This window comes from Alternaria arbusti (genome assembly GCF_024043155.1).
Source record: "Alternaria arbusti strain BMP 1465 chromosome Unknown scaffold_5, whole genome shotgun sequence".
Classification (NCBI taxonomy): domain Eukaryota; kingdom Fungi; phylum Ascomycota; class Dothideomycetes; order Pleosporales; family Pleosporaceae; genus Alternaria; species Alternaria arbusti.
In genome coordinates, this window is record NW_026249945.1 from 297,330 (window position 1) to 322,070 (window position 24,741).

At 52.4% G+C, this 24,741-nt stretch overlaps 5 protein-coding genes across 5 annotated transcripts; 1 reads left to right on the forward strand and 4 right to left on the reverse strand.

Moving 5' to 3' along the window:
* Positions 1-642: 642 nt before the first annotated feature.
* Positions 643-2,902, forward strand: SDH1_1 (succinate dehydrogenase flavoprotein subunit; the record flags this gene model as incomplete). The annotated part of the gene is made up of 4 exons (XM_051445144.1): positions 643-684; positions 896-1,188; positions 1,246-1,410; positions 1,459-2,902. The coding sequence occupies 4 exons, from the start codon at positions 643-645 to the stop codon at positions 2,900-2,902; spliced, it is 1,944 nt and encodes a 647-aa protein (XP_051303241.1).
* A 3,720-nt stretch (positions 2,903-6,622) lies between these two features.
* On the reverse strand, positions 6,623-8,222 carry J4E86_004607 (uncharacterized protein; the record flags this gene model as incomplete). The annotated part of the gene is made up of 4 exons (XM_051445145.1): positions 6,623-7,055; positions 7,112-7,512; positions 7,583-7,832; positions 7,906-8,222. 4 exons carry the CDS (start codon positions 8,220-8,222, stop codon positions 6,623-6,625), a joined length of 1,401 nt encoding a protein of 466 aa, XP_051303242.1.
* A 2,413-nt stretch (positions 8,223-10,635) lies between these two features.
* Positions 10,636-12,048, reverse strand: J4E86_004608 (uncharacterized protein; the record flags this gene model as incomplete). The annotated part of the gene is made up of 1 exon (XM_051445146.1): positions 10,636-12,048. The coding sequence occupies one exon, from the start codon at positions 12,046-12,048 to the stop codon at positions 10,636-10,638; it is 1,413 nt and encodes a 470-aa protein (XP_051303243.1).
* Positions 12,049-14,822: 2,774 nt separating this feature from the next.
* On the reverse strand, positions 14,823-19,424 carry VPS10 (vacuolar protein sorting/targeting protein PEP1; the record flags this gene model as incomplete). Its single annotated transcript, XM_051445147.1, has 4 exons — positions 14,823-15,444; positions 15,496-18,690; positions 18,738-18,928; positions 18,978-19,424. The coding sequence occupies 4 exons, from the start codon at positions 19,422-19,424 to the stop codon at positions 14,823-14,825; spliced, it is 4,455 nt and encodes a 1,484-aa protein (XP_051303244.1).
* Positions 19,425-20,463: 1,039 nt separating this feature from the next.
* J4E86_004610 (uncharacterized protein) lies at positions 20,464-21,245 on the reverse strand (the record flags this gene model as incomplete). The annotated part of the gene is made up of 2 exons (XM_051445148.1): positions 20,464-20,595; positions 20,829-21,245. 2 exons carry the CDS (start codon positions 21,243-21,245, stop codon positions 20,464-20,466), a joined length of 549 nt encoding a protein of 182 aa, XP_051303245.1.
* Positions 21,246-24,741: the final 3,496 nt, after the last annotated feature.

Genomic DNA, 24,741 nt, shown 5'->3' on the forward strand with positions numbered 1-24,741 from the left:
GTCTTGGAGTAAATAAGAATGGTGTACTAACGGTAGTAGCGACACCTATATTAGCAACGTAACGTGCGGAGAAAATTCCCTGGTACAACGACTGGGGAACAACGTTGTGATCGTGTGAGAAGGTCTATGACGACGACGAATGAGGCTCGACATCTTGAGCGCCAGCGGCAACAACTGTCGGCCCAGACAAGGTGCATGAGTCAGCCGAAGTGACAGCAGTTGCCATGTGCTTCGCAGGTACCATCATTGTCCCGAATGTCCAAAGCCGAAAGTTGGCTGTCAAGCGTGTAATAATTTAATGTGGGATGAGTTTGTTGATGGGATCATGTCTATAATCGCCAAGGGCCTTGCTGTGCAAAGTACACCCGAACCCATAGCCTCTGTGTTGATAGCCTATATGGACTGCGTGACCCTGCAATAGAGGCAAAGATGCATCACGTTCATCAAGAAGAAAAGCCGGAATGAAGGGCAGGTACTTGGGAGGCAATGCAGCCGAGGCCTACCGACCCAATTAGCGCGCTCCGATTTTAGTTGGTAAGTAACGCCGTAGGTCGCAACTGCCATCATTGACCTCCAACTTCAAATCCACCAGGACCTTTCGCACTCCCGTTGTATACTCTCCGCTCTTCGGCTACCGCCAAAATGAGTTGTCTCAGGATGCGTCGTACGCAGCTTGCAAGCCAGGTGAGTTTTGACAGCCCTCCCACCCACGCAGTCGCAGTCGACGGTCGACAAGCCCGGCATCCGCCGCACCGAGGCGTGTGCCACATCCCACATGGCGTTGGCAGAATGTCGCATGTCGACACGACACTTTCGCAGTGCTGGAAAATGCCCTTGGATATTCCACGTCTTCTTCCGAGTGTTTATTGTTCAATGGCTAATGCTCGCCTCATAGCTCGCGAGGAGCTTCCGCCCAACTACACGAGCCTTCTCTTCCACCCGGCCAGCGCAGCGCATATTCGCTACCGAGAACCTGAGGGCGAAGGAAGCGTCAGGCTTCATCTCGAGCAAATACCCCGTCATCGACCACGAATACGATGCCATTGTTGTTGGCGCTGGAGGAGCTGGTCTCCGCGCGGCATTCGGTCTCGCTGAAGCTGGTTTCAACACAGCCTGTATATCCAAGCTTTTCCCCACTCGATCGCACACAGTCGCAGCACAGGGTGGTATCAACGCCGCGCTCGGAAAGTAGGTGGACTGGACAAACATGCGATGGGTATAACAGCAGCTGACGGATATGTGTAGCATGCACGAGGATGACTGGCGGTGGCATATGTACGACACTGTCAAGGGATCAGATTGGCTTGGAGACCAGGACGCCATTCATTACATGACAAGAGAGGCGCCTCAATCCGTCATCGAACTTGAGAACTACGGCTGCCCCTTCTCGCGAACTGACGATGGCAAGATGTAGGGTCAAACCAGCTCTAGTTTGTGCAGAGTACTAACATCATCCAGCTACCAGCGTGCTTTCGGTGGACAGTCCCAGAAGTACGGCAAGGGTGGCCAAGCATACCGATGCTGTGCTGCTGCCGACCGTACTGGTCACGCTCTCCTCCACACTCTGTACGGACAATCGCTACGACACAACACCAAGTACTTCATCGAGTTCTTCGCCACTGATCTGATCATGGAGGACGGCGTCTGCAAGGGTGTTGTCGCATACAACCAGGAAGACGGAACCATCCACCGATTCATCGCAAAGAACACCGTCTTGGCCACTGGTGGTTACGGACGTGCCTACTTCAGCTGCACATCCGCCCACACCTGCACGGGTGACGGTATGGCTATGGTTGCTCGCGCAGGTCTTCCCAATCAGGATCTAGAATTCGTCCAGTTCCACCCCACTGGTATCTACGGCGCTGGCTGCTTGATCACTGAAGGATCCCGTGGAGAGGGTGGTTACCTTCTCAACTCCGAGGGTGAACGGTTCATGGAGCGTTACGCACCCACTGCCAAGGATCTTGCCTCCCGCGATGTCGTATCCCGATCTATGACCCTGGAAATCCGTGAGGGCCGTGGTGTCGGACCGGAGAAGGACCACATCTACCTTCAGCTCAGCCATCTGCCCGCCGAGGTCCTTCACGAGCGTCTACCTGGTATCTCTGAGACTGCCGCCATTTTTGCTGGTGTCGATGTCACCAAGCAGCCCATCCCTGTTCTTCCTACCGTGCACTACAACATGGGTGGTATCCCCACCAAGTACACTGGTGAGGTCATCACCCAAGACGCTCAGGGTAACGACCAGGTCGTCCCAGGTCTGTTCGCTTGCGGAGAGGCTGCCTCTGTCTCTGTCCACGGAGCCAACCGTCTCGGTGCCAACTCCCTACTCGACCTTATCGTTTTCGGTCGTGCTGTTTCTCACACCATCCGCGACAACTTCAGCCCCGGCCAGAAGGCTGACCCCGTCTCCGCCGATGCCGGTGCCGATTCCATCTCCGTCCTCGACCAGATCCGCACATCTGACGGCGCCAAGTCGACTGCCGAGGTCCGTCTCCAGATGCAGAAGGTCATGCAGACCGATGTCGCCGTCTTCCGAACCCAAGAGTCGCTCGACGAGGGTGTCAAGAAGATCCACGACGTCGACGCCGACTTCGCCAACGTTGGTATCAAGGACCGCAGCATGATTTGGAACTCCGACCTTGTCGAGACCCTTGAGCTACGCAACCTCCTCACCTGCGCCGTACAGACTGCCGAATCCGCCGCCAACCGTAAAGAGTCACGAGGTGCTCACGCCCGTGAGGACTTCCCCGACCGTGACGATGACCAGTGGATGAAGCACACATTGTCGTGGCAGAAGAAGCCACACGGCGAGACTCAATTAGGTTACAGGAAGGTTGTTGGTACCACTTTGGACGAGGCTGAGTGCAAGGCTGTACCACCATTCAAGCGTACATACTAGAGGATTGGTAATTTGGAAAGGAAATGAGGGATGTATTTTGTATTCTATGTACATCGGATGATGGATTGCATGTTTTAGCATGTTTAAGAGCGAAAGCCGTTTAGGATTGAGAATCGAATCATTCAAGTTCATATTGGTCTATTTTGTCCATTGTATCAACAAGTGTAAGCGCTCGCTGGTGTTGTGCTCCGAAACACAGCTGTCGGTGGATGATGTGTCTGTCCTGGTGTATGGAGGACTCCTTCCCTGCCTGACTGTATTGTTTGGTGGGGGCTGTCGTTCTCGGCAAGTGCGATACTCACCCGCACAGCACAACATCAGCTTTTCGACCACAACACGAGCATCGGCACCTTCAAGGCCGGGCAATGAATACGGTCTCAACCAAACAGGGAACAGGGATTTCGCTTCGACGTTCGTGCACCCACACTCATCGCGAACTGAACATGGCTCCTGCCGTGTATAGGCAAGGCTGGCTTCTAGCCTGGTCTATCGTTACCCGAGGGCTGAAGTGGCTGAAGTGGCTGTCACCACGCCAGATGGGGATCCGCTCATGGCAATAACAAGACTTTCAGACTTTCTCGCTCTCTGGCACATCACCATGGTGGAGCCTGTGTCAGAAACCGTGTTTTTACACGTTGTGATATCCAAGGCGGAATGCGCGAAGAATGCTTGCACATAGGCACACCTATTTTGGTCACGCATTGTCCAGGGAGGCCGCAGCTAGGCCCTCAGCTCTCTGCAAGAACCCATTTCACGCACGTTCATCAGCCCCCATCTGCGCCGGAGGTCTATCGCAGCCGCCACCAAGCCGAGTTCAGGCGGCACAATGGCTCTAAGTCTGCCATGCTTCAGCCTTCTCGATAAGAAATTTATGGGGGGCTTGAACTTATTAGAGGCTACTTCCCAGCCTTCTCCGATGAAATTGTTACTCGAGTTCCATGTCAAAAGGCGAACACTGTTTCTCTCTCCCATTTTATTCTCCTCGCTGAATGCGGCACCGTTATTATAATATCAATACTTTGACCTCGTGGAATCTGGCATACACTTCTAGGCAAGGAATCGAAGGCTTTTGAGCTATTATGGATCCATTCCAAGACCACCACATAGCCTCTGTTACTTCTGGGTCAGCAGGGCGCCGATTATCGTTGTCCCAGACATCTCGCTCTTGGTCAACTTCATCATCGACAGGATCGTATCTGCCAGATGATGATCAAGACTTTGAACCCGAAAGATCGCCCTGTTCTTTCGGTGCAGAGGCGTTCGATGGAGGAACTGAACTGACGTACTATCCGTAAGTGCTATGTTCATACCATTATCATCTTCCGGTGGAGCTTACAGGCAGACAGATTATACCGAACAGGCAATCCAGACACTCAGACCTTGCTCAAAATCCAGAATGCCAGGTCTTCATTTTCGTCAGTCACGTCTTCATCCTCTTCAGAAGCGGACGATGATCGGCCCACCCAAAGAATGCACCAGATCAACGTGGTCGTCAAAGCTTTCTGGAAACTACCAGTCATTCGTGACATAACCTGGCCGTTTCAGTGGCTCAGCCGCCGATTCAAAGACGTCTCTTCGAACAGCCGGTTTCACGGTTGGCGTATGGGTGTTCTATTAGGCTCCTTTGCTTCGTCGCTTGTTCTTTGCTGCAACATAGGCATCCTGGTGTTCGGCTCACTACGGCACGGCTCTGCGGACAACTTTACCGTGCTGTCAACTGGAAAGGCCAAAGACATGTCTTGGTGGTCTAGCGCTATCCACATCGTGATCAATGCGCTCAGTACAGTTCTTCTAGCTGCTTCTAACTATACCATGCAGGTACTGAGCTCGCCAACAAGAAGCGATATCGATCGAGCTCACTCTGCACGCCATTGGCTTGATATCGGGATTCTTAGCGTTCATAACTTCAGTTATATCCCAACCCGACGGAAGCTTCTGTGCATCATCATGGTAATGTCCTCTATACCTATACACTTATTGTAGGTTTATATCAACTTTTCATCGGATCAGTTTGATGGCTTACCAGTCTCAGCTACAACTCTGCAGTCTTTTACATCGGAGCAGACAATAAGTACAACATCTCCCTGCTACCAACAGACTCTATTGAGTACGAGAGTCTATCACTTCAGGCTGATACAGCCACCAACGACGATCGCAATGTAACACTCGACAATAGCAGAATAGACAGTGCATACCATGTGGACACCAGTTTCCATGAATACGGAGACTTGTACCTTGCGATCGACGGCTACTTTCATGGAAATAAGTCGGAGCTTCCAGAACTGGGTGAGAATGGATGGCCGTTTAGCGGTCCAGAAGTACTTTGGAATCCAAACGCATCCTGGCCCTTTGAAATAGAACACGATTTATACCTCAACCGAAGTATCATCAATGGCACTTGGACGTATGTCAGGATTAATTCGACAATCACCGCCTCTACGGAAGACGGCAACCAGATTTGGGCTCGTTACACTCACGGATTTGCAGAGTATCACGTCAAAACATCCAGTCGCATCGAGCTAAGTCTCACCTTCATGGCGATTGTGATCGTCTGTAACGTCGTGAAGCTGTTTACGATGTTGTGGGTGGTATTCATGGAAAACCTAGACTATATTGTTACTGTCGGAGATGGAGCAGCCTCATTTCTGGCGTACCCCGACTTAACGACCAGGGGCATGTGTGTATCAACCAGACACGAAGTCATCGCCAAAGTTGGGGCTGTCACAGACATTTCAAAAGAGGATCAAGATCTACTTGGGATTATAATTCGTAAATGTGGCAATCTTTGGACCAAACGACGCAGTCAATACTCCACTGCCCTCGACAGAGACCGAGTATATACCTCGTATGCCATGTAAGTTCACCTGGAACTGTTAACTAAAAAAGCGCGAGGTTAACGTCTTACTAGCTATGCAATTGGCTGTGCACTCTTCTACGGTCTAGTGATACTACTCTCGACTCTAGGACTCACAAGTCCAAGATGGGGATCCGCAAGCCTTACCGCGTTCCGCCAAACTGAAACGTCCGCCCAGGCCACACTTTTGAACGCGTGGCTTGCCAATATCGCCCAATTGGTGCTGTCCTACTTTTATCTCGCAATTAATAGCGAATGTACTGCTATGGCTGGAGCTGCGGAGTGGAATAACTTGGCAGTCTCGCGCAAAGGCCTACGTGTAACTCGTCCTGTCGGGGACCAACGCGAAAAGTACATCCTCCAGCTACCATATCGCTGGTCCCTCCCTCTAGCTGCAGTGAGTGGTGGTCTACATTGGCTATTATCCCAGAGCATCTTTATCGTGCGTATCGACGCTTATGACCGAGAGGGAAAGATCATGCAGGCTAATTCTCAGTCTGCAATCGGGTTCTCGGCAATAAGCTTTATAACTTTGATTCTCTGCTTTTACGTCCTTGTAGGATCCGTAGCATGGATAGGGCGAAGACAGATGAGGGTTCGAATACCCTTTGCGGCATCCTGTAGTCTAGTCATGAGTGCGGCATGTCATCCACCACCAGACGACGTCGATCCTCACTTGCGACCTGTTCAGTGGGGCGTCACGGAGGGTAACATGTTTGAAGGGGGAAATCATTGTTCGCTTTCATCGAAACCTGTAACGAAACCGAAGGTTGGAGAGAAATATCTTTGAGTAATTAGCTATAAAAAGTTCAATTTGATCATGAAGTCATGATGAACTTCGGGCGCTTGCAACCAAATTACAAGACTTAACGTCGCGCGAAGCTAAACCAGCCCCTCTGCGGCCCAGTGACAACCGGCGCGGTCTCCACATCCTCCGCCGCTAACTCGCTCACCGACTGCTGCTCCGATACCATCGAGTTCGTAGAAGCGAACGAAGACGTCTGCACCATCATCGGACTCTTGCCAGGCCGCCACATGATCGGTAGATCCTTGAGCTTATGACCCTTCTCCATGAGCGGAATTTCGCTTTCCAGATCAGTCCAATTGCGGTGGCCTTCCCCCTCATAGGCCCGGCGCTGAAGCTGCCATACTCCATCTTGTGTCCAGCGTGCGATGCGAGGACCGAGTGCGCGGCGGAAGCGAGTGAGGTAGACGAGGAATTTGAGGAGTGTGATGTCGATGATTGCGACGAGAACGGAGAAGGCTATGATGAACGAGAGACCGAAGACGTTGATGTTACTGGTATGAGTTAGTAAATGTTGTCAAACACTTTGCAGTGGAGCAAGGATACTCACACAAATCCACCAGTCTTCTTCATCTTCTGCGCCCCACAAAGCGTCCACTCGCCCTCAGTCTTCGGCTCTATGCGGTATCCATCTGCCGAAGGATCGCCTTCTTCGGGCCCTATAGCATGACGCGATACCATGACTTGCAAAGCGCCCCAAGTCTCTTGTTCCCAGCCAAGTACTTCCTGTTTCCAGAAGTCGTCCGGTATGTCTTTAACTGTGAATTCGTTCAAAGATATCATTGTGTTGACCTTGCAAGATAAAACGTCCGAGGTTGGGTGCAACCACGTTGACCTGATCAACAGCTCTAATATCGCCCGCTGCACCTCGTTTGCTTCCGAAAAATCCTGCTCGATATGGAGGGGATGGGTACACCTTCCATTGGTGTACACCAATCGTCTTTGCCATCCCTTGCATGGCAGTATTGCAACTGTGGGCTGTTAGTGGATGTTGCTGTGTGAAAATAAGCTCTTGACTCACGTTCTGGGTACATGCAACCGCCTTGCTAGGATGATCAGCCTGATAGCGTATAGATGTCTCGCCAGTAGAGAAGTCAACCTTTTCGTATTCTTTATGTGAAGAATAGAGCGGGTCGTTGATCGGCTTTTCGAAAGAGAGGGAACCACCAAAGAACTGCTTCAAGATGATATCGCTTTCCGCTTCTTCGGGGTTGACAGGTTCAATTCCCCTCCTGGGAATCCAACTTGATAGGGCAATGGTTTCCTTCTTTCTAAACCACTGCAGGCCGCTTTTTGCTTAAATCAGCTGAACCCTTAACAGAACCCATCATCATATTGACTTACCGAGGCACCCATGGGTTCCCACTAGAATTCGACGCAATAAGGTGTACTATGTAGCTCTCTCCAGTCTCGAGGGGTGTCCTTGGCCCGTAGAAAAAGACGGCAACCTGTTCTCCTGGCAGGATCTCTCGATAATCGGGTTTCCACATAGGCCTCTCTTCCAGATCAACGACATCGTAGTATCCTTCTACCGGTAGAACAGTACACTCAGTCTTCTTGCGAAAGGATACACGATCTTTAGCAGCGAGATTCAGTCCGAAAGTTTTGCTGACATCAATGAGGCCGGAGTCGATACGAACGGCGTCCTTGGTATCGCACATGGTGTCATTGAAGGGACAAGGAACGTTTTCAACGTTCAACGGTATGTTGGGTTGCGTGAATACATTGCAGGCTGGAGGTAGTGGGCCATCACGGTAGCATTCCCGAGTGTATGCAGAAGCAGCTCTGTCAATCAGCTGTCCGTAAGGCCGCCATACTGTTCCAGTGACGTTGACTTGTCCGCAACTCGGAGAATCTACCATGACTGTAACCGTTCCAGTGTCGACAATGAGAGAGGAGAATATGGAGGCGGTAATCGTTATCGCTGCGAAAAGCATGGCGATGAGTACCAACAATATTGACCGTAGGAAGGGTCGATCGGCCTTTTTCCTCCAAGCCCAATATAGCTTTAGTGCCTCAGCAATGACTGAGCTTGGAGTCGGAAGCGTACGGAGCAGCGCTTGTTGTTGCCGGAACAAAGCATCTGTTGGATGGCCATTGGCTCGAATTTGATGGATCGCAAATGCAATCAGATGCCAAAGATGTGCCGTACCTGATCTTGTTAGGGATACGTCGAATCATACCCTAGTTGGTCATACCAAGGGTTGATAATATAGCTAGTAGCGCAACGACAAGATTGCCAGTTTGCGTGTCAGTCGTTATCGTTCTTCCGAGGATGGGCCCATCATCCTGGTTAGTCCTAGATGCGAACTTGTCAGTAAAGGTTTCCGAGCTATGATACGGAACTTCAACGAGTTGAACTTACCATGCGCCAGTTCTCACAAATTTCGCATCTAGCTCAAGAGACGTCCCGTATCCAAAAAGATCCATGATCAAAATGAAAAGTGAAGCCGACCGCTGTGTTGAAGGAGACTACTGCGATACATTGTATCTCCTAAATACCGTGCCATTTTGCTACGAGAAGCATCCGATCTACTGCAATGTACAATCTGAAGGAGGCACAGTTGCTCGACGATGCTTGGCAAAGCAATGCGGCGAATAACGAATACCGAGGAAACGACGACCGTTGCTCCTGGCGCCTCGAGACAGATACTCGCGATCTTCATACCGTAAAGAGTATCTCTTGAGACGATTTTAGTGCGCAGGACGTGCTCAGCGTCAATAACGTGGCAATGTGGGTATGGTCAGCGCGTAGGCGACCGCAAGCGCGATGCCGGCGCGTACGTACAGATAGAACAGGTCCGACATCCGGAGGATGCTGGAGCAACTGTCGTCTCTGGAGCTTACAGCACCGATGAAGATGCGCTGATGCAGAAAAGGACCTGGTTTCGACCGCGCCACGTAGAACGCCATCCGAATCTACCTAGGTACCTAGGTAAGGTGTGAAGCGCAACTATGCCACCAAAGGGATCGTGATAGCGACTTCGCGTGGCCAGTCCGAAGGCTAAAGCTTCCACCATCAAAAGAAGCGATAGCTGCGACGCGATACTCAGCTTTGCGGTGTTGCTGAAGACGTCGGAAGGTATGAGGTTGCAAATGTGTCTAAGCAGCCGCCTGTGCATGAACCCTTCGGGGTCAGAAATGTCCCGCGCTCGGCCGTTCTACATGGGCCGGCAACACACATTGAACTCCAAAGTATAGCCCTCGGCTCTTCTTCTTCTTTTGAGAAATTCTTCGCTGTCTTCTAGAACGTGGTATTCTTAGCACAATGCATTGCGCATGGGCATTTAGTTGTCGCACATGGACCAGCACGTGACCGGTTTGATCTACGAAAAAGTGAAGCATGGACTGACCGGCTTCGCTTGCATTTGCCGCACTGACTTGGCCAAGACACTATCAAAATCTGCCGTATGATCAACGTCCAGCATCGGGGATGTCAGACAGGCGGCCTGGTAGGCGAGTATTTTACGTGCAGCCTGCAACGCTTTTCGCCAGCTTGGCAGAGTGGCGGTGCATGAATGCTTCGAATGGCTATGGGGCCATCGTCTACACGCATCGACATGTGCTCGCCGTGTAATGCTGGAGTGCATTTGTCGCTGTCCGCGCAGCAAGTGTGAAATGCTGTGCGTTGGATCATGGCAGCCATAGCCGCACGTGCCATTCTTCACAGATGTCGAATGCAAACATGGATAAGATGCAAAAGTTGGTATGTACAATGACTAGATTCGTCTATGTAACACACAGGCTTAGAAGCCCACCGGTGTGGCTGCGCATGGGATCTTTCATAGCAGGATCACTTCGTACACATCCATTACCCAATGTCCTTCTTCACCCCAGCCGGTCAATGCGATGAATAAAAGTATTGACAGCGAAATTAAGATCCGACACACACTCCTCACTTGATGACAAAAAAAGAGACCAGTCCGTGCTGAAGCAGGTACATTGGATTATTATGGGGCAGCTTGAGGAGCCCAAAGATGAGACAGAAATGCCGCGGTAACTTTTCGAAGAGGTACCAACAATGAGGGGTATCATGCAATCGCTATGCTCTCATGTAATGCGCTCTTGCTTGCTCTAGAAGCGAAGCTTGGCTTCCCGGGAGTGAAGCTGGAAGCGCTTGTCGAGGGTGATGTCCTTAGCGATGACAGCAGCGGCGGCGCGGGCAGCTGGGCTACCGTTCAGACCGCTGTGGTCTGGCACGACGTAGTTCTTGGTAAGACGCTTGGCAACGTTGCCATCAACACCGTTGCTGAGGAGGAGGTTTGCGCTTCCGGCAGTGTTACCCTTGACATCACCCTGGCGGGCAGTCTGGAGGAGCTTGGCCTTGAGGGCAGCGGGGTTCTGACCAAGTCCGGCGACATCCTGGGTCATGAGGGTGGCCATGACACCAGTGACGTGAGGGCAAGCCATGGAAGTACCAGAGAGGAAGTTGATGACAGCGTCGCCAGTGGCCCAGGAGCTGAGAATCTGCTCACCGGGAGCGTAGATGTCTACGCATTGACCAATGTTGGAGAAGGTAGAGATCTCGTTGTCGATGTTGACAGAGCCGACAGTGACGACGTTGGAGTTCTTGCCACCAAGGTGAGCGGGGGTGCTACCGCAAGCGTCGATACCGTCGTTACCAGCGGCAACTGAAACGTGAATACCAGCAGCTGAGGCACCTTGAATAATCTCATCGACTGAACCAGCGGTACCCTGAAGACCCCAAGACATGCTCATAATGGAACCAACGAAGCCTGGCTGTGCGCTGCGCTTCTTGTGGTTGGTAATGACCCAGTCCATACCCTTGATGGTGTCGGAAGATGCACCAGAGCCGTCGTCTCCAAGAACCTTGACTTCGATGATGTTGGCGCCTTGAGCAACACCGAACTTAGCGCCACCGGCGGTACCGGCAACGTGAGTGCCGTGACCATCACCGTCAACGAAAGAGCCAGTGGCGGTGAAACCTTCAGAAGCGCGTCCAGTAAACACAGCGTGGGAAGTGCGTACGCCAGTGTCGATAACGTAGATGTCGACTCCGGCACCGAGAGCTGAATCATCAAAAGAGTAGACGAAATCCTGGTCCTGAGGAGATCCTTTAGCGCCGGCCGCGCTCGAGACTCGCTGCAGACCCCAGGGAGCGCCTTGCTGCTCTGCGAAAGACTTGACTTCGGCCTTCTCTTCTACGATGTTCACCTCAGTCATGCCCTGGAAAATCTTGGCGTGCTCCGCGCACATCTTCACGATGAAGATCTTAGGGTCCTCGCATTCAGATTCGTATACTAGTGTATCGTTCTTGTTGAGAGATAGGGCGTCCAGATATTCATCGACGGGCCTAGGGATGGTCTCATTACGCCAGAAGGTAATGATGTACTCCTTGACATCTCCAGAATGGTTCGAGGGTAGAGAGTATTTGCTGATGTAGCCGGGGTTGCTGGGTCCAGGAGCTGCAAAGACGGAGGCACTGGCGGCCAGGAGACCGGCGGCGATAGCGAAGAAAGACTTCATGTTGATTACGGTAAGGATCCGGTCCGGTAAAAAGTTGTTGGAGGAGTAGAAGCGAAGGTGGGGCGAGCCTGGTAGTCACTGGCAATGAATGTGGAAGGAACGCTACGAGGTGCAAGTCAGTGACAGGCCTGCTGTGAACAAACGACTAGTGAAGCGGTGGACCAGCGACCGTCTTTGTCGGTTTATAACCGTGAACATAAGCGGTGTTGGGGCTACGTCTTTTGAGACAAGCATACAAAAGGGCTATAATAGCGCTGTGTGGGGTCGAGGTATACGGCAGATTGGGGTAGGGCAGGCACACAATGTGCGGCAGCCTTGGGTTGGCAAAAGCTAGGGTACTCACATCAACGTGCAGGTGCGACGGAGTCGTGTATCAGGCAGGACGTGTCTGAGGAGGAAGGCGTATCGGCCAAGACGTGCCAGCACGCGAGAAGAAGAAAGGGAGGGTGGTGAAGGGAAGCAAAGTGAGTGAGAGACGAAAAAAGTGAGTGTTGAAGAGAGAGACAGAGCACTCCTAATGAATGGAAGCGAATGTGGGGTTGTAGGAGCAAAGAAGGACCAAGACCGTTGGGAAGGAGTGATGGGAACCTGCCCAGGCGGACGAGACGGCCTCATGTACTCGCTTCGCAAGTGTCCAGGCCATAACCACCAAGCTCATCGTTGGAGCCTCCGCATGTGAAACGGCTTGGCTGTGGGCTTGTTCCCGCGAGCTACCAGGCCCAATTCACTACTGCGCGCCGGTAGCCAAGCCGCGACGGTCTGCATCAAATCGCTAACCAGGGGTAGGGCGGGCCCTAGGGACCCTCGACGCACGATTGGGGCGCCTCGGGAGATTGTTCGTGGTAGAGCGACGACTGGCCAATAGCCAACGTTGTATTGCACGGCCAACATTAATATGTTTGGGCGCACCTATCCGTTGTTGGTCGCACAGTACCGTTCCCGGGCTTTCGAGTTGCTGAAGTGGGAGATGCGGAAATTGAATGCAAACACTCGCCCCTGCCGCGTTGGTAGTTTGACTGACACAGAGGGAAGGAGGAGCCTTAGCCGACTCAAGCTTGATTGGCTGTCCGCTTCTGAAACAGCGTGGGCCTGCGTCACAACCCAAACCAGGCAAGCGCCCAGGGCCAATCCCCACATGATGCATGAACCTGCACTCAACGCAAGAAAATCCAGACAACAGTCCGCACGGCCAAGGGGCCCGTCTGCGCGTCCAAAGATCATGCACGACCGCCAGCAGAGCCGTGGCGTCCTATGAACGCGTCAATGCCTGAGCCACTCGGCACCGCAACGGCTTTTCCTCTCTCTGCATCCAGTCGCCACCGTCGAGAGTGCATAGTTTGACGCGACACAATGGTCTCTCTCCGCAATGTGTCAAGCCGTCCACCATCCGGAAACTAAACACCCAGAGCCACAAATCCGAATGGGGCGTTTCAATGTTTATTAAGGGGACTCGTACGAACTGATGGCGTTACACACCCGGTGACTGGGAACAGACGACTCTTCACACTGCACATTGTACTGCGTCTGTGTGCATAACTACGTCCCATGCAGTAGCCACACCCCCCGAGTACTGGCAGAAGCGTCTTCACGACGTGCGCCCTTGCCGTAGTGCCTTGAACACAGCGTCCAGTTCCCCAACGTTTCGTCCTCGACTCGTACCACCCGAGGGTCTGTTTCGAGATGTCAGATATAGCACGCATAAGAAACACCACCCACGCACCACCAATTACAAGACCACTTCAGCCTGAACAACAAGAACTGCGGCATAAACAACCATGACCTGTAAAGAGCAGTCTCACCTGTCAAAGAAAGAGGCATAAAGCTGTCAGAAACAAACAAGATGACAATGTTTGATCCGCGGCCTACTTTTGGCCCATCGACAACAATTGCGCCTCACGTCCAGCAAGGCCCAGCAGATTGGTTTGGATGCCCTGGTCGCAGGACGACGACCACTGAGACCCTCAATCTATGTGCGCCGCATCGTGGCTTGGTCTTCGAATCATGGCCACACAAGTCGGGATTAGGCGCGGCGCTTGAAACCACACTACCAATCCCTCGCTTCGAGATGGATGGGGAAGTTTCCATCGCGCCACTAGATGGAGATCTACAGGATCCAATCTACCTCAGCCAACGATGCAGAAACTATTTGGGTTATGGCGAACACTGGTAGGGAATGTCAAATTTTCCGATCTTTACTGTGGAGCAGCATGGTCGTGGTTGGGGTCGCTCTATGTCGGACTTTAGATTGTCGATGCACCACGGACGACCGTACCGTTACTCTATCTGCCCAACGGCTGGGGTAGAGAATTCTACGCGATGCACACTAAACTCTCTTCATGACGCACAGCATCTTGACAGACGCGAAAGCGATAAGCTTTAGCCACCCGTGAACCCGCCAAAGCAGGGTATGCAGCTCTGCCTGTGCAGGAGGCTATGCGCAGTCTGCAACATGACTGTGGTGTACTTTGGTTGTTGAGTTGAAATTCTTCTGAGTTCCCTCGGTTGAGAAACACTGAAGCCCAAGGCTTGCATTGGACACGTGATATGCGCAGTCTTCAGTCGGCACTGCAACATGCGTGGTCCATTCAGAAAGAGAATATCGCGTTACATTTACATAGCCATCAAACAGCTCGATTGATACAAAGAATGTACAAACTCGATCCTATCGTACCCTGCCCCTCCCCAAACCCATCGTTTCAACCAACTAGCATAACCATGACCATGACCAATACCAAGTCTCCCATGTCCATCTTAATCATCTAATAACAGGACCTCTATACTTCCTCGTCACTCTCATCGCCCAGCAGCTCTCCTTCGTCGGGATCGACAACCGCGTAGTCACCCCTGCCACGCGCAAAACTGCTTCTAGAAGTATACGTCCTGCCGTATGCTCCATAGCCACCTCCGCCACCCATTCTGCCTGCCGCCCATCGCCACACGCTGCCCACGAGTAGGGGTAGCGCACTGACGACAGCCACAAGGCCTGATACAGCGACGATGGGATACTTGACCCATGGTTGGTCCGAGTCGAACGCTCCACCTCCATTGCCATCGCCGAGGCGAATGCGACCGAACTTGCCGTCCCAGTGCTTCCACACATAATATCCGATACCACCTGCGGCAGCAAAAGGAAGGACGATGGCCAAGAAGAGCGAGAAGCCACCAATGCCGTGCTTCTTCTGGAAATCCTCCTCGAAGCCAGGGCAAGGCTGCACGTCACCCGTCTTATCGAGCTCTCGGCCGCCTTCGCAGGTAGAGAGGGGGATCTTGCGGAATCGGACGTCCGTGTAGTACTCTTTCACGTTCTTGTCTTTGCATACGGCTGAGGCTTCAGGGAGTTCGAGACCGGCAACAGGCTTGCAGTCGCCGCTTGCATCGCGTTCGTAGTTGTATGCACTGTGGAATGTTAACTTATGTCGCCTGTTAAAAGTGAGAAGTGTGTGTTACCATTCAAAGTCCCGTCTGGTGCAGGAGCAGTTTCGGGCAATCTTGTGCATCTTGTCGATACGCTGGCCGTTCTTGCATTTGGCGTCCCTCTTTTTGCGGTGGTATTGCGCTACGTGGCCGAAAAGACATTGTGGCTCCTCTTGCTGTAGAGGATGTTGTGGGGTCCAGAGGTCATAATCACCGCTTGTGGGATGCTCTTCGTCGAGCTCACAAGGCTTGCTGAACTCCGGTAGACCGGAGAAGTCAAGGTTGACAGCAACAAGTTCCTTGCTGTCCTTACCCCAAAGGAGAAAGTTTAGAGAAGTGTCGCTGGGCACAGTGGTAATGGCTTCGACACGCATCTTGTGATCGGAGAACTGGTATAGGTTCCACTTCGCACCGCTGTCAAGCGAGTAGTAGACGTGATCGGTGTCTTCTCCACGGCGGACAATGACGATGACGGAACCTTGGTCGCCAAACTCCCAGGCGTAGGTGCCCTTCTTGATTTCTGTCCAGGTAATGCCTGCGTCCGTCGTCATGAACGTATTGGCTTCGCCAAAGGTGGTCAGCTCTGAGCCCACGTTACCGACAGCAAGCATCAATCCAACTGCTGTCGGGGAAGAGTACATCTCCCGAGCATCGGCGCGTTCGGTGTATCCATGGATGTGTAGACCGCACTTGTTCTTATCCGAAACGTCGCAGTCATATGCCTTGCCTTCCGAGTCCTTCTCGGGTGCTTGCAGAGCTTCCCAGTCCGCGCCGTCGTTGTGTGTGATACGACTTTGCTTCTTCTTCTTGGATCCCTTGTTGACCTCATCGACGTTGACAATGACGTTGGCGACAGCAACTCCCTCGAGACCTTGCATCTTCTCAAAATCGACATAGCCTTCTGTATTCCGGTTGACGGCGCTCAGGCTCATCACGTAAGACGTGCCGTTGCTGTTGCTCTTGATGATAGAGCCGTACTCCTGGTCCTGTGCTGGGTTGACTGTCACGTGGAGGAAGACTGCATGAGTGGAGCTGTCGAGAACTGTGTAGGCAGTCTGGTGGACGTCGAAGAATTTGGGAGGGAACTTGGCATCGGCGAAAGTGTTGGCGTCGAGACTGGCATCCAGGTGGAGGGTGCCATCATCGGCTTTTGTTGCGACAACGATGAATTCGGACATGGTCGCGAATTCTACAACAGACTTGAACTTGACATCCTTCTTCTTGAACCAGTCTTCGCTGGAAATGAGTTCGAGTGGAGCGCTCATCTCCTCGTTTGTGTGTTGCTCGCAGAAAACCTGCTCCTCCTTGACGCTTCGACCGGCCTCGCGCCATACGAAGGCGCACTTCTTGACATAAGGTACAAGCGGGTCCCAGCTTTCCTCTTCGCCATTCTTCTGTGAGACGTAGGCTACAGTATGACAGTCTTTGTCACCAAGCTTGTCGCAGTTCTTTCCGCCCATCCAGATGATCCAATCCTGCTGTTTGGGATGGAACTGCATGATCTGCAGCCTTTCCTTGTTGGGCATAACGGGTGCCTGGTGAGAGCGGATGCTGTCATGACGTCCACGATCTGTAGAGTAGTAAAACTTCTTGCCGGCGGTTAGGAAGTAGACCCTGTTGTTGTCGTACTGATGAGGATAGATCCGAACGACCTCATCATCGACGGCCTTCTTCCACTTCTTTCCATGGTCGTGAGTGATGTAAGCAGTTCGCTCGTCGGTCAACATAACGACTGTTTCGTCCTTGTCCCGGTCATTACCCTCAGGGTCACTCTGGGTGTTACCCTCGAGGTAGTATTGCTCCAAGAATTCGCCTCCCTTGAACCTGGTGATCTCGCTGGTAATCTTATCACTCTTTGGTGGTGGCTTCTCTGCGTCGTCGCATTCGCGCTCAACTTCCTTGTCTCTGTCCGTTTCGCCCTTGCATTGGTCGCCGGGTATCTTCCTCCATCCCGACTTACCCTTGTATGTCTTCGCGTCACCCTCACAAGCGCCGCTCGGTAGGCGGAATGTGTTGTCGGGCTCGCACTTTTTCTCCTTGCCTTCTCCAGTGGGCGTGAAACCGAAGTCGCATTCGTAGTCCCTGTACATGTCACAATCGCATGGCTTGAAGCTTGGTGTAGGGTCTTTGAAGACCTCACCAACGAAGCACTCGGCGTCCCACTTGCGCCTGCGGAATAACTGCTTGTGGCCCATGACACAGCTCGGGTCACCGTCCGCATCTTTGCGCACAGACCATTCATCGTCAAAGTCGCTGTCGCCGCATTTCTTCATCATATCAGTGAAGTCGAGGTGGATAATGACATGTTCTCGGCCGCCACCTTCCTTCTTCTTCTTGGATGCGTACAGCATGAACTTCAAGCTCGTCGAGTCAGGTAGGGTCGTAAGTTCGCGTGCGCGGATCTTGTAGTCAAGCTTGATCTTCTGCCAGGTATCCTTTCGTCCGTGCTTGAATGAGTACCTGATCTCGTCGGTGTCGCCTTCGTCAAATACGGCTACTAGAACGGAGCCCTGGTCGCCGAACTCGTACTTGTGCGCCTCCTCAAGTGCCAGCTCCCAAGTGAGACCGGCATCGTCGGAGACGTAAAGATCGCCGTCGGTGTACTTGCCCAGATACTCTCCAGTGTTTCCAACGCCCATGACGATACCGGGTGCTGGGCTCGAAAAGACCCTGCCGCTGTTGTGCAGGTTGGTCACAGAGTGCAGGTGCAACTCGGTGTCCTTGCCCTTGACTGTGAGCTTCTCGAACGATCTGCCGTCATCGAAACTGATGCGCGACTTGAGCTTCTTGCCCCGGCCTGACCTTTCCACCTCCTTCCAGTTATCCACAGTATTGACCAGAACGACACCCTGTATGTTGGCGATCTTCTCGAAGTCGACGTAGCCACCCTCGTTGCGGTTCGTGTGTTCGACGTTCTTGGTGAAGTGGGTTCCGTTTGAATTGCTTGTATAGAGATTGCCCATGTCGACGAACTTGGAAGTCGTGACATCGACCTGTATGCTGTAATTGGTTGATTCGAGGATGGTGTATGCGTTCTCCTCAATCTTGTGGTCGCCAAACTGGGCATGGTGCCATGTCTCGGTGTCCTGGGTTACGTAGAGGGCGAGTTCGCTCGAGTGCTCGGCTTTGGCGGCGGCGACGATGTAGCCCTTGACAGCAGCCATGTTGGCCATGCCCTGGACGGTCCGGCCGGAGGACATGACGGGCTCCTCCTCATTCTTGAAGTAACTGCGCCTGTTAGCTGTTGCCTGCGGTTCTAGCCCGTCGCCACTCACTCGTCGGATATCAGGAGCCTGAAGTCCTTTGACCTGTCCGAGTATTTGCCTCTTGTGATGCACAGTATCCGGTCGTCGTGCTTGTCCTTGCCTTCGAGGAAGCGCTCGGCGCCCTTGGCCCACTGGCACATGCGGCGGTCGTCAACGAGGACCTTGGGCTCTGACTTGAAGCCATCGGTTGTGTAGTATGTCTGGTTTGGGTCAGTCGCTGAATTGCTACAAAGCGTACAGAACACATACTCGTCCAAGACATGGCGCAGTGAAGCAGTTCTCAATCTCGTGGATCATGATCTTCTTGTTATCCTGCGCATGCCAGTTGACCGGTACTTGCGGCGAAGGTGGAAGCTCCGTCTCAAAGCTGTCCCAGTTGTCTCCCCGGTCGTACGTGATCCAATGCTTCTTCTCGCCCAGGACCAGCGCGACCTTGTTGTCATACGGGCTCTTGATTATGCCCAGTCCGCGCAACTCGTCGATCTTGCCCCAGCCCTTGCCGGCATCTTGCGACCGCCAGATGCTCCCCGTCTCGAGTTCCTGGAGTAAGGCGACGCCGGAATCGTCAAAGTACATGAGGTTGACGAGGTCATTCTTGAATGGCGTCACCGCAACGAGCGGGTCCTCTTTCTTCGCGGCGGCGGTGGATGCTAGTGCCAGCAGGGCGGGCAGCAGGAGGCCCTTGTTGTATTTCATGGTTGCATAGAGGCGAGCGTAACCGTGTGTGATGGGGTCTGGTGTCTGCGCAAAGCGAAAGAACAGCTGGCTGCGGGAACAATCACAGCCTCGAAGCTATGCAATGGCAGCCCCGATGACGCTTGGCACTCTGAAACAGTCGATGCGCCGTGGTGGCGTAGGCGTAACCGGCGCGCAAACGTTGCTGTGAAAGCGTAGAAATGGCTGGGAAACAATGCAGGGGAATGCAACAAATTCTAGGTTGCGAGGCGCAGTTGCGCGATGATGGGCTGCCAACTGGACAGATACGTACACAAGCAGCCCTCCCGCGCGTCGTGACGGATTCCGCGGCTTCTCGCCGCACCCACCATCCCTGTCACTCGCTATTGCCGGAAACAGCACGCGACTGGCGCCTTCACCCACGTCTCAGTCATGGACACTTTACTACCACAAACTTCATCATTAATCGTCTTCGAAACATATACTCCGCTTTGGTGACTACGACTACGACTGCGACTACGACTACATGAGCCTGATCCTCCGCGCGCTCACTCGCCATGGATCTACGAACCCTACCTGATCGATCAACTCCGCCGCTCAACACGCCCAGAAACAGTCTGCTTGACGATTCTATAGCTTAGTCAGTACACTTCCAGATTCAACTCATGCACGAGATCTCGTTGGTGAACTTACGGGCGCTTCGAGATTAAAGATACCGCCCCAATCCCACCCTCCAACATTGCAGTGCGGGTACTTCGATGCATCCTGATCTTTGAAGGACACGGTCGCGACATCGCCAAAGGTGATGACTAGATCAAGAGAGTCATACACATTCTCATGCCATGCCAGTTTGCCCAAGTGGACCTCAATTGGATAGCCTAATATCGCTTCACTGCCTTCGATCACGGCAATATCACCGAACCGCACAGCTTCGTAATGACTGTAAGAAAGTGGAGCATGGCTGCTGTTGTCGAACACAGCCAGACTCAACTCAGCAGACCCATCCCCTCTAGTCCACTCCTTGATATGCAGCCTACAAATACCCTGTTCATAAAGTGGACTAGGCGTTGGAGACGGTGTGGTAAGCGATGGTAGCGGCGATGCAGACGTAGACTTTGGCGACCCCGTTGGGTCGCCTGGACAGCGGTTCCAGCTTGGTTGGGTTGAGTATTCGCAGTTGAGCTCCAGAGTGCTGCCTACGGTCATGGTCAATAAGGGTGCCACGGTACCTCCGCAGTTGCAATAGTCCTCGACACAGCGTTGTCCATTGTCTGCAATCACGTAGGCGCACCCTGCGATTCCACTGATACCTGGTCTTGGCACACCTGGAGCTAGCGAAGTTGCGATCGTTGTGAAGGAAGACGGGCCAGTTGTATGAATAGAATTCGGCGTACTTGACGGTGGGTTTGTCGTTGTGAAGCTCACAGTCTGATGGGATGCCCATTGAGTGGAGAAAACGGGCTGCGAACTCTGTTCCGCCCATAATTCCAATGCAGCCCTGCCTGGCTCATGCTGCGGATCGAACTGTAGCATGAACTTGCCATTCAGCCATGAATACTTTTCTGGGTCGCCTCCTTCATGGGGCGGTTTCGCGTGTTGATCCTTACCGTGTTCGCGGTTGTATGCCACAACTATCACATGGTTATCATCATATTCACCCACGTCTTTGAAGACACTGTCCTTCAGGACGCTTCGGATGGCGTTAATATGCTCCGGGTACTCTAGCTTTGAACCGTCTTCAGACTCAGGCGTGATGATAATGACTCGTGGCTCTTCGCCTTGCGCGAAGGCCTTGTCGACGTGACATGCCAACCCCAAAAAGCTCTTTGGTTCCTCGTTCATATAGCAGTTGCTCCTTGACTCCAGAACGTCGAGCACATCAGCCCGAAAGGTACTCCGTTCGCCTTCCTCCTCATCATCTACATGATCATCCCAGGTATTGTACACCCCACGCTCCGGGTATCTCCAATTGACATAAGTGAGAAAAACGGGGTTTTCCCAAAAGTGGGACCACCAGACTGCGGCCTTTGACACGACTAATATAGACGTGCATCCGTACAGATCCACTAGTCCCAAGACCATCTTTTCATGGTCGTATGTACGGAAAAGAGCAGATGAAACGCCGTACATCGTCTCAGCACTACTCCCATGAGGAACAAAGACTAGATTTTTGTTATCCATTTGCCATTTACGCTTCGCTTCAGCAAATTTCGAACGCATGAAGGTGTCAATGCCTTCTTCTGTAGTACTCTCCGGGTGGTCGAGCTGTGCCAAAATTGCCGAGTCGAGGTTATCCGACCTGTTGTATGCGCCGTCGACCGCATTTACACCATATCCTTCCATACTCTCTACATAGATATCCTGAAGGCATGCTATGCAGGACAATGCGCAAAGCTGAAACCGAGGACAGAAGGGCTTCTTCGTATACAATTTTCCTGGTAAGGCACTAACGATTGAAGTTGGCAAAGCGCAAGCCATGGTACTAGAGACACTAGAAGATACCGAAGTGCTGGAACGGGAAGTATCAGTCGATGCATCAGAGCTTGACAGGAGCGTGCCGGCCGATGGCAACGGACTTAGTGACGGCAAAGGCCAGGAGTTTGGTTGAGTCGTCAGAAATGGGATTGAGGTGAGTTCAATTGTAGATTCAGTAACATGTGGCCCATTGCTTGTAGAAGGAAGCGAAGGTGGTGGGGTGGCTGGCCGTGTGTTCAAGGATGGATTCGCCATAAACTTGATCACATCAACAATAGCCGCCATCTGGACAGCTGATGTCGAAATTGCTGTTTGAACGTCCATTGCCCCCTTGATCAACATACCAAACGTATGACTAATGTCTGACGCCATGCCAACAACGCACGAAATCGTTTTGAAGATATCCCCAATGAACGGAAGCCCACTGCTAGACCGTATGCATGAGCCATCTTTCTTGTCATGATCGTCGTGGTCATCCTCGTCGTCTGGGGATGTTCGAGCCATGAGTGAGCCCATCTCTTCCATGAACATGCTAACACCCTCTGCAACCACGGTTTGCTTTGCTGGATCCATACTACTCTGGCTCCAGTCTCGCACAGCTAGCGCCACACCCATCCATCGCAGTGACGCTATCGTCAATGCAGAAGATATCTCGAAACCAGTGGGGTTCAATGTCGGCATAATAGGTGCATTTGAAATGTGTATCGGGATAGGTGTGACTATTGCGCCCCCGGAGAGAAACTGCAGAACTGCAGTCTGCCCCAGGGTCACAGTCGTAATCATCACTAGCGTTGGTGCTGCGAATGGAGCTGTAATGATCGTAGAGAAGACCTGACCACCGATAGTGTATGAGACGATAGGTGCGATGAGAGTTTGCACCGATGTCATGGTAATTCGGGGCGTAGCGGGTGTCGTGGATATCGTGGACTTGCCAGCATGCGACGTCCACGAAGCCGAAGAGGAGTGCTCATCAAGTGTAGTAGAGCTCAAACTTCCTGAGAGCACCACTGATTCGGTAGACGATGAACCTGATGTTTCTTGTTGTGTGGTTCTGGTCGTCAAGAGCGTTTCCAAGCTGGGCGTGTTGGACAAATTGGGATTCAACGTGCTGGTAGCTGTAATAGCCGGTGGCGAAGATACCAGGCTTAGTGTTTTATTCCTGGAATATACTGAAGAAATAGAGCTCCTGCTTGCATGTCCAATGATGGTGCTAGTGTTGGCATAGCCAGATGCATTATCATTTGTCCATTGTGGCGACCCTAATAGAGTAGTCGAGGTGGCCTGTTCCAAGGGGAACGTCTCGGTGATTGTTTTCTGGCTCTTTATTGAAGTCAGGGTTGTGTTAACGATGGAGTGATTCTCCATCGCGTGTGTAGGGTCCGTGAACGAGCTCGCGGTAGAGGCATTTGACCAGGATATAGAGTTCGACATTGTAGTGGTCTCGGAAAGAGTAGACGTGACAGAAATTGGAGATACGAAGACCGAAATGGCGGAGGGCGACATCGCCAAGATCAGCAATCCTGCTATGATCTTGAAAGAAGACATTATCAGTACTGTCGTAAAGTGCTCGAAGATGTGGGAAGCCTGGATAACGAGTCTTTGTCCTGTGCAGTCAACGGTTCTTACCGCAATACCAGGAAGCTTTTATAGCTCGAGCAGGTCCCTATGGCTGCTCACCGGAACAGTTGACGAAGACGGTAAAATTGACCAGGCCCGCCACGTAGTTGCACTGCTGCTCTCCAGCAAGGGCCGTGCCTGACAATAAAGTGACAGTGATACCTTTTCTTTGCGATCGCAAGTCCCATCGTATCGTCGCAAAGAAGACCGAATAGTCAACAAATGAACGCAAATCTGTTGCAGGAAGAAGAGGTCAATGCATGCGTAGTAACATCGCCAGGTTGACACTTATCAGCAATGGGAACATCGCACTCGGGAGTCTTCGGAAATATCTGTGATATCAGCCAAAAAGGTCGCGATGGTATTACAACAACTGCGACCCGATGTAGTCACCCGCACGTGTACTCGGAAATGCCGGTCACTCGATCCCATTTCGTAAGAGGAAAAGGTGAGCCGAATCGAACGGCCTTAATGAGCCGTTGCGCAAGATATGTGCTAAGTCGGTAAGTTTCCCATTTTGTCGCGAGAATGTGCTGCGGATGATGGTCTCCACTGATCTGAGGACAGCTTCCGTGGCACGACACGTGCACGCGGGATCGAACGCGTTGGCTCTGGGTAGCTCCTCGCATGGCGCACGCAGCTGTTGGAAAGAATAGAGTGCGCCTTTGACTCAGACTGCGGTCTGGTCCTGGGTTGGGCTAGGTCTTTGAGATGGTACTTTGGTATACGGTATGATTGCAATAGCTTTGATGGCTCAGCTGTTGGAGTGGTCGCGTGCATGTATCAATCATGCATGTTAAATGCAGGCATGCCTCGTAAATGAAGGAAGTTGACTTGTCGCGACGCGTGCCAACATTGAAGTTGGCGTGTTACTGGGGAAGCAGCGCGTCGGCGTCAGCGCTACCTAACTTGAGTGGCTTTAGCGTGCCAAGAAAGCTTTCCGGGGCTCGGGGTGTCTCCACTGTTGCTTCCGCATCCCAACTCTTCTCAGTCACGGCGGCCTTGCGCCTGGCTCAGGTGTGCAACAAGCTCTGAGAAACAGGTCGATCGCGGCGCCTGAATTTCTCACTGCGAGGATGCATTAATACGTCTATCTTCCAACGACACTTAAACCACGCTTCCTCGGAAAGGCCCTTCAGCTGCCCAGGTGCATGGCCATGCATCTCGCAGGCGCCACCGATGACTGGAAGCTCCCACCTTGTGCTGGAAGTCCTATGAGCTTCGTCTACAGCCACTCCGTACTCGA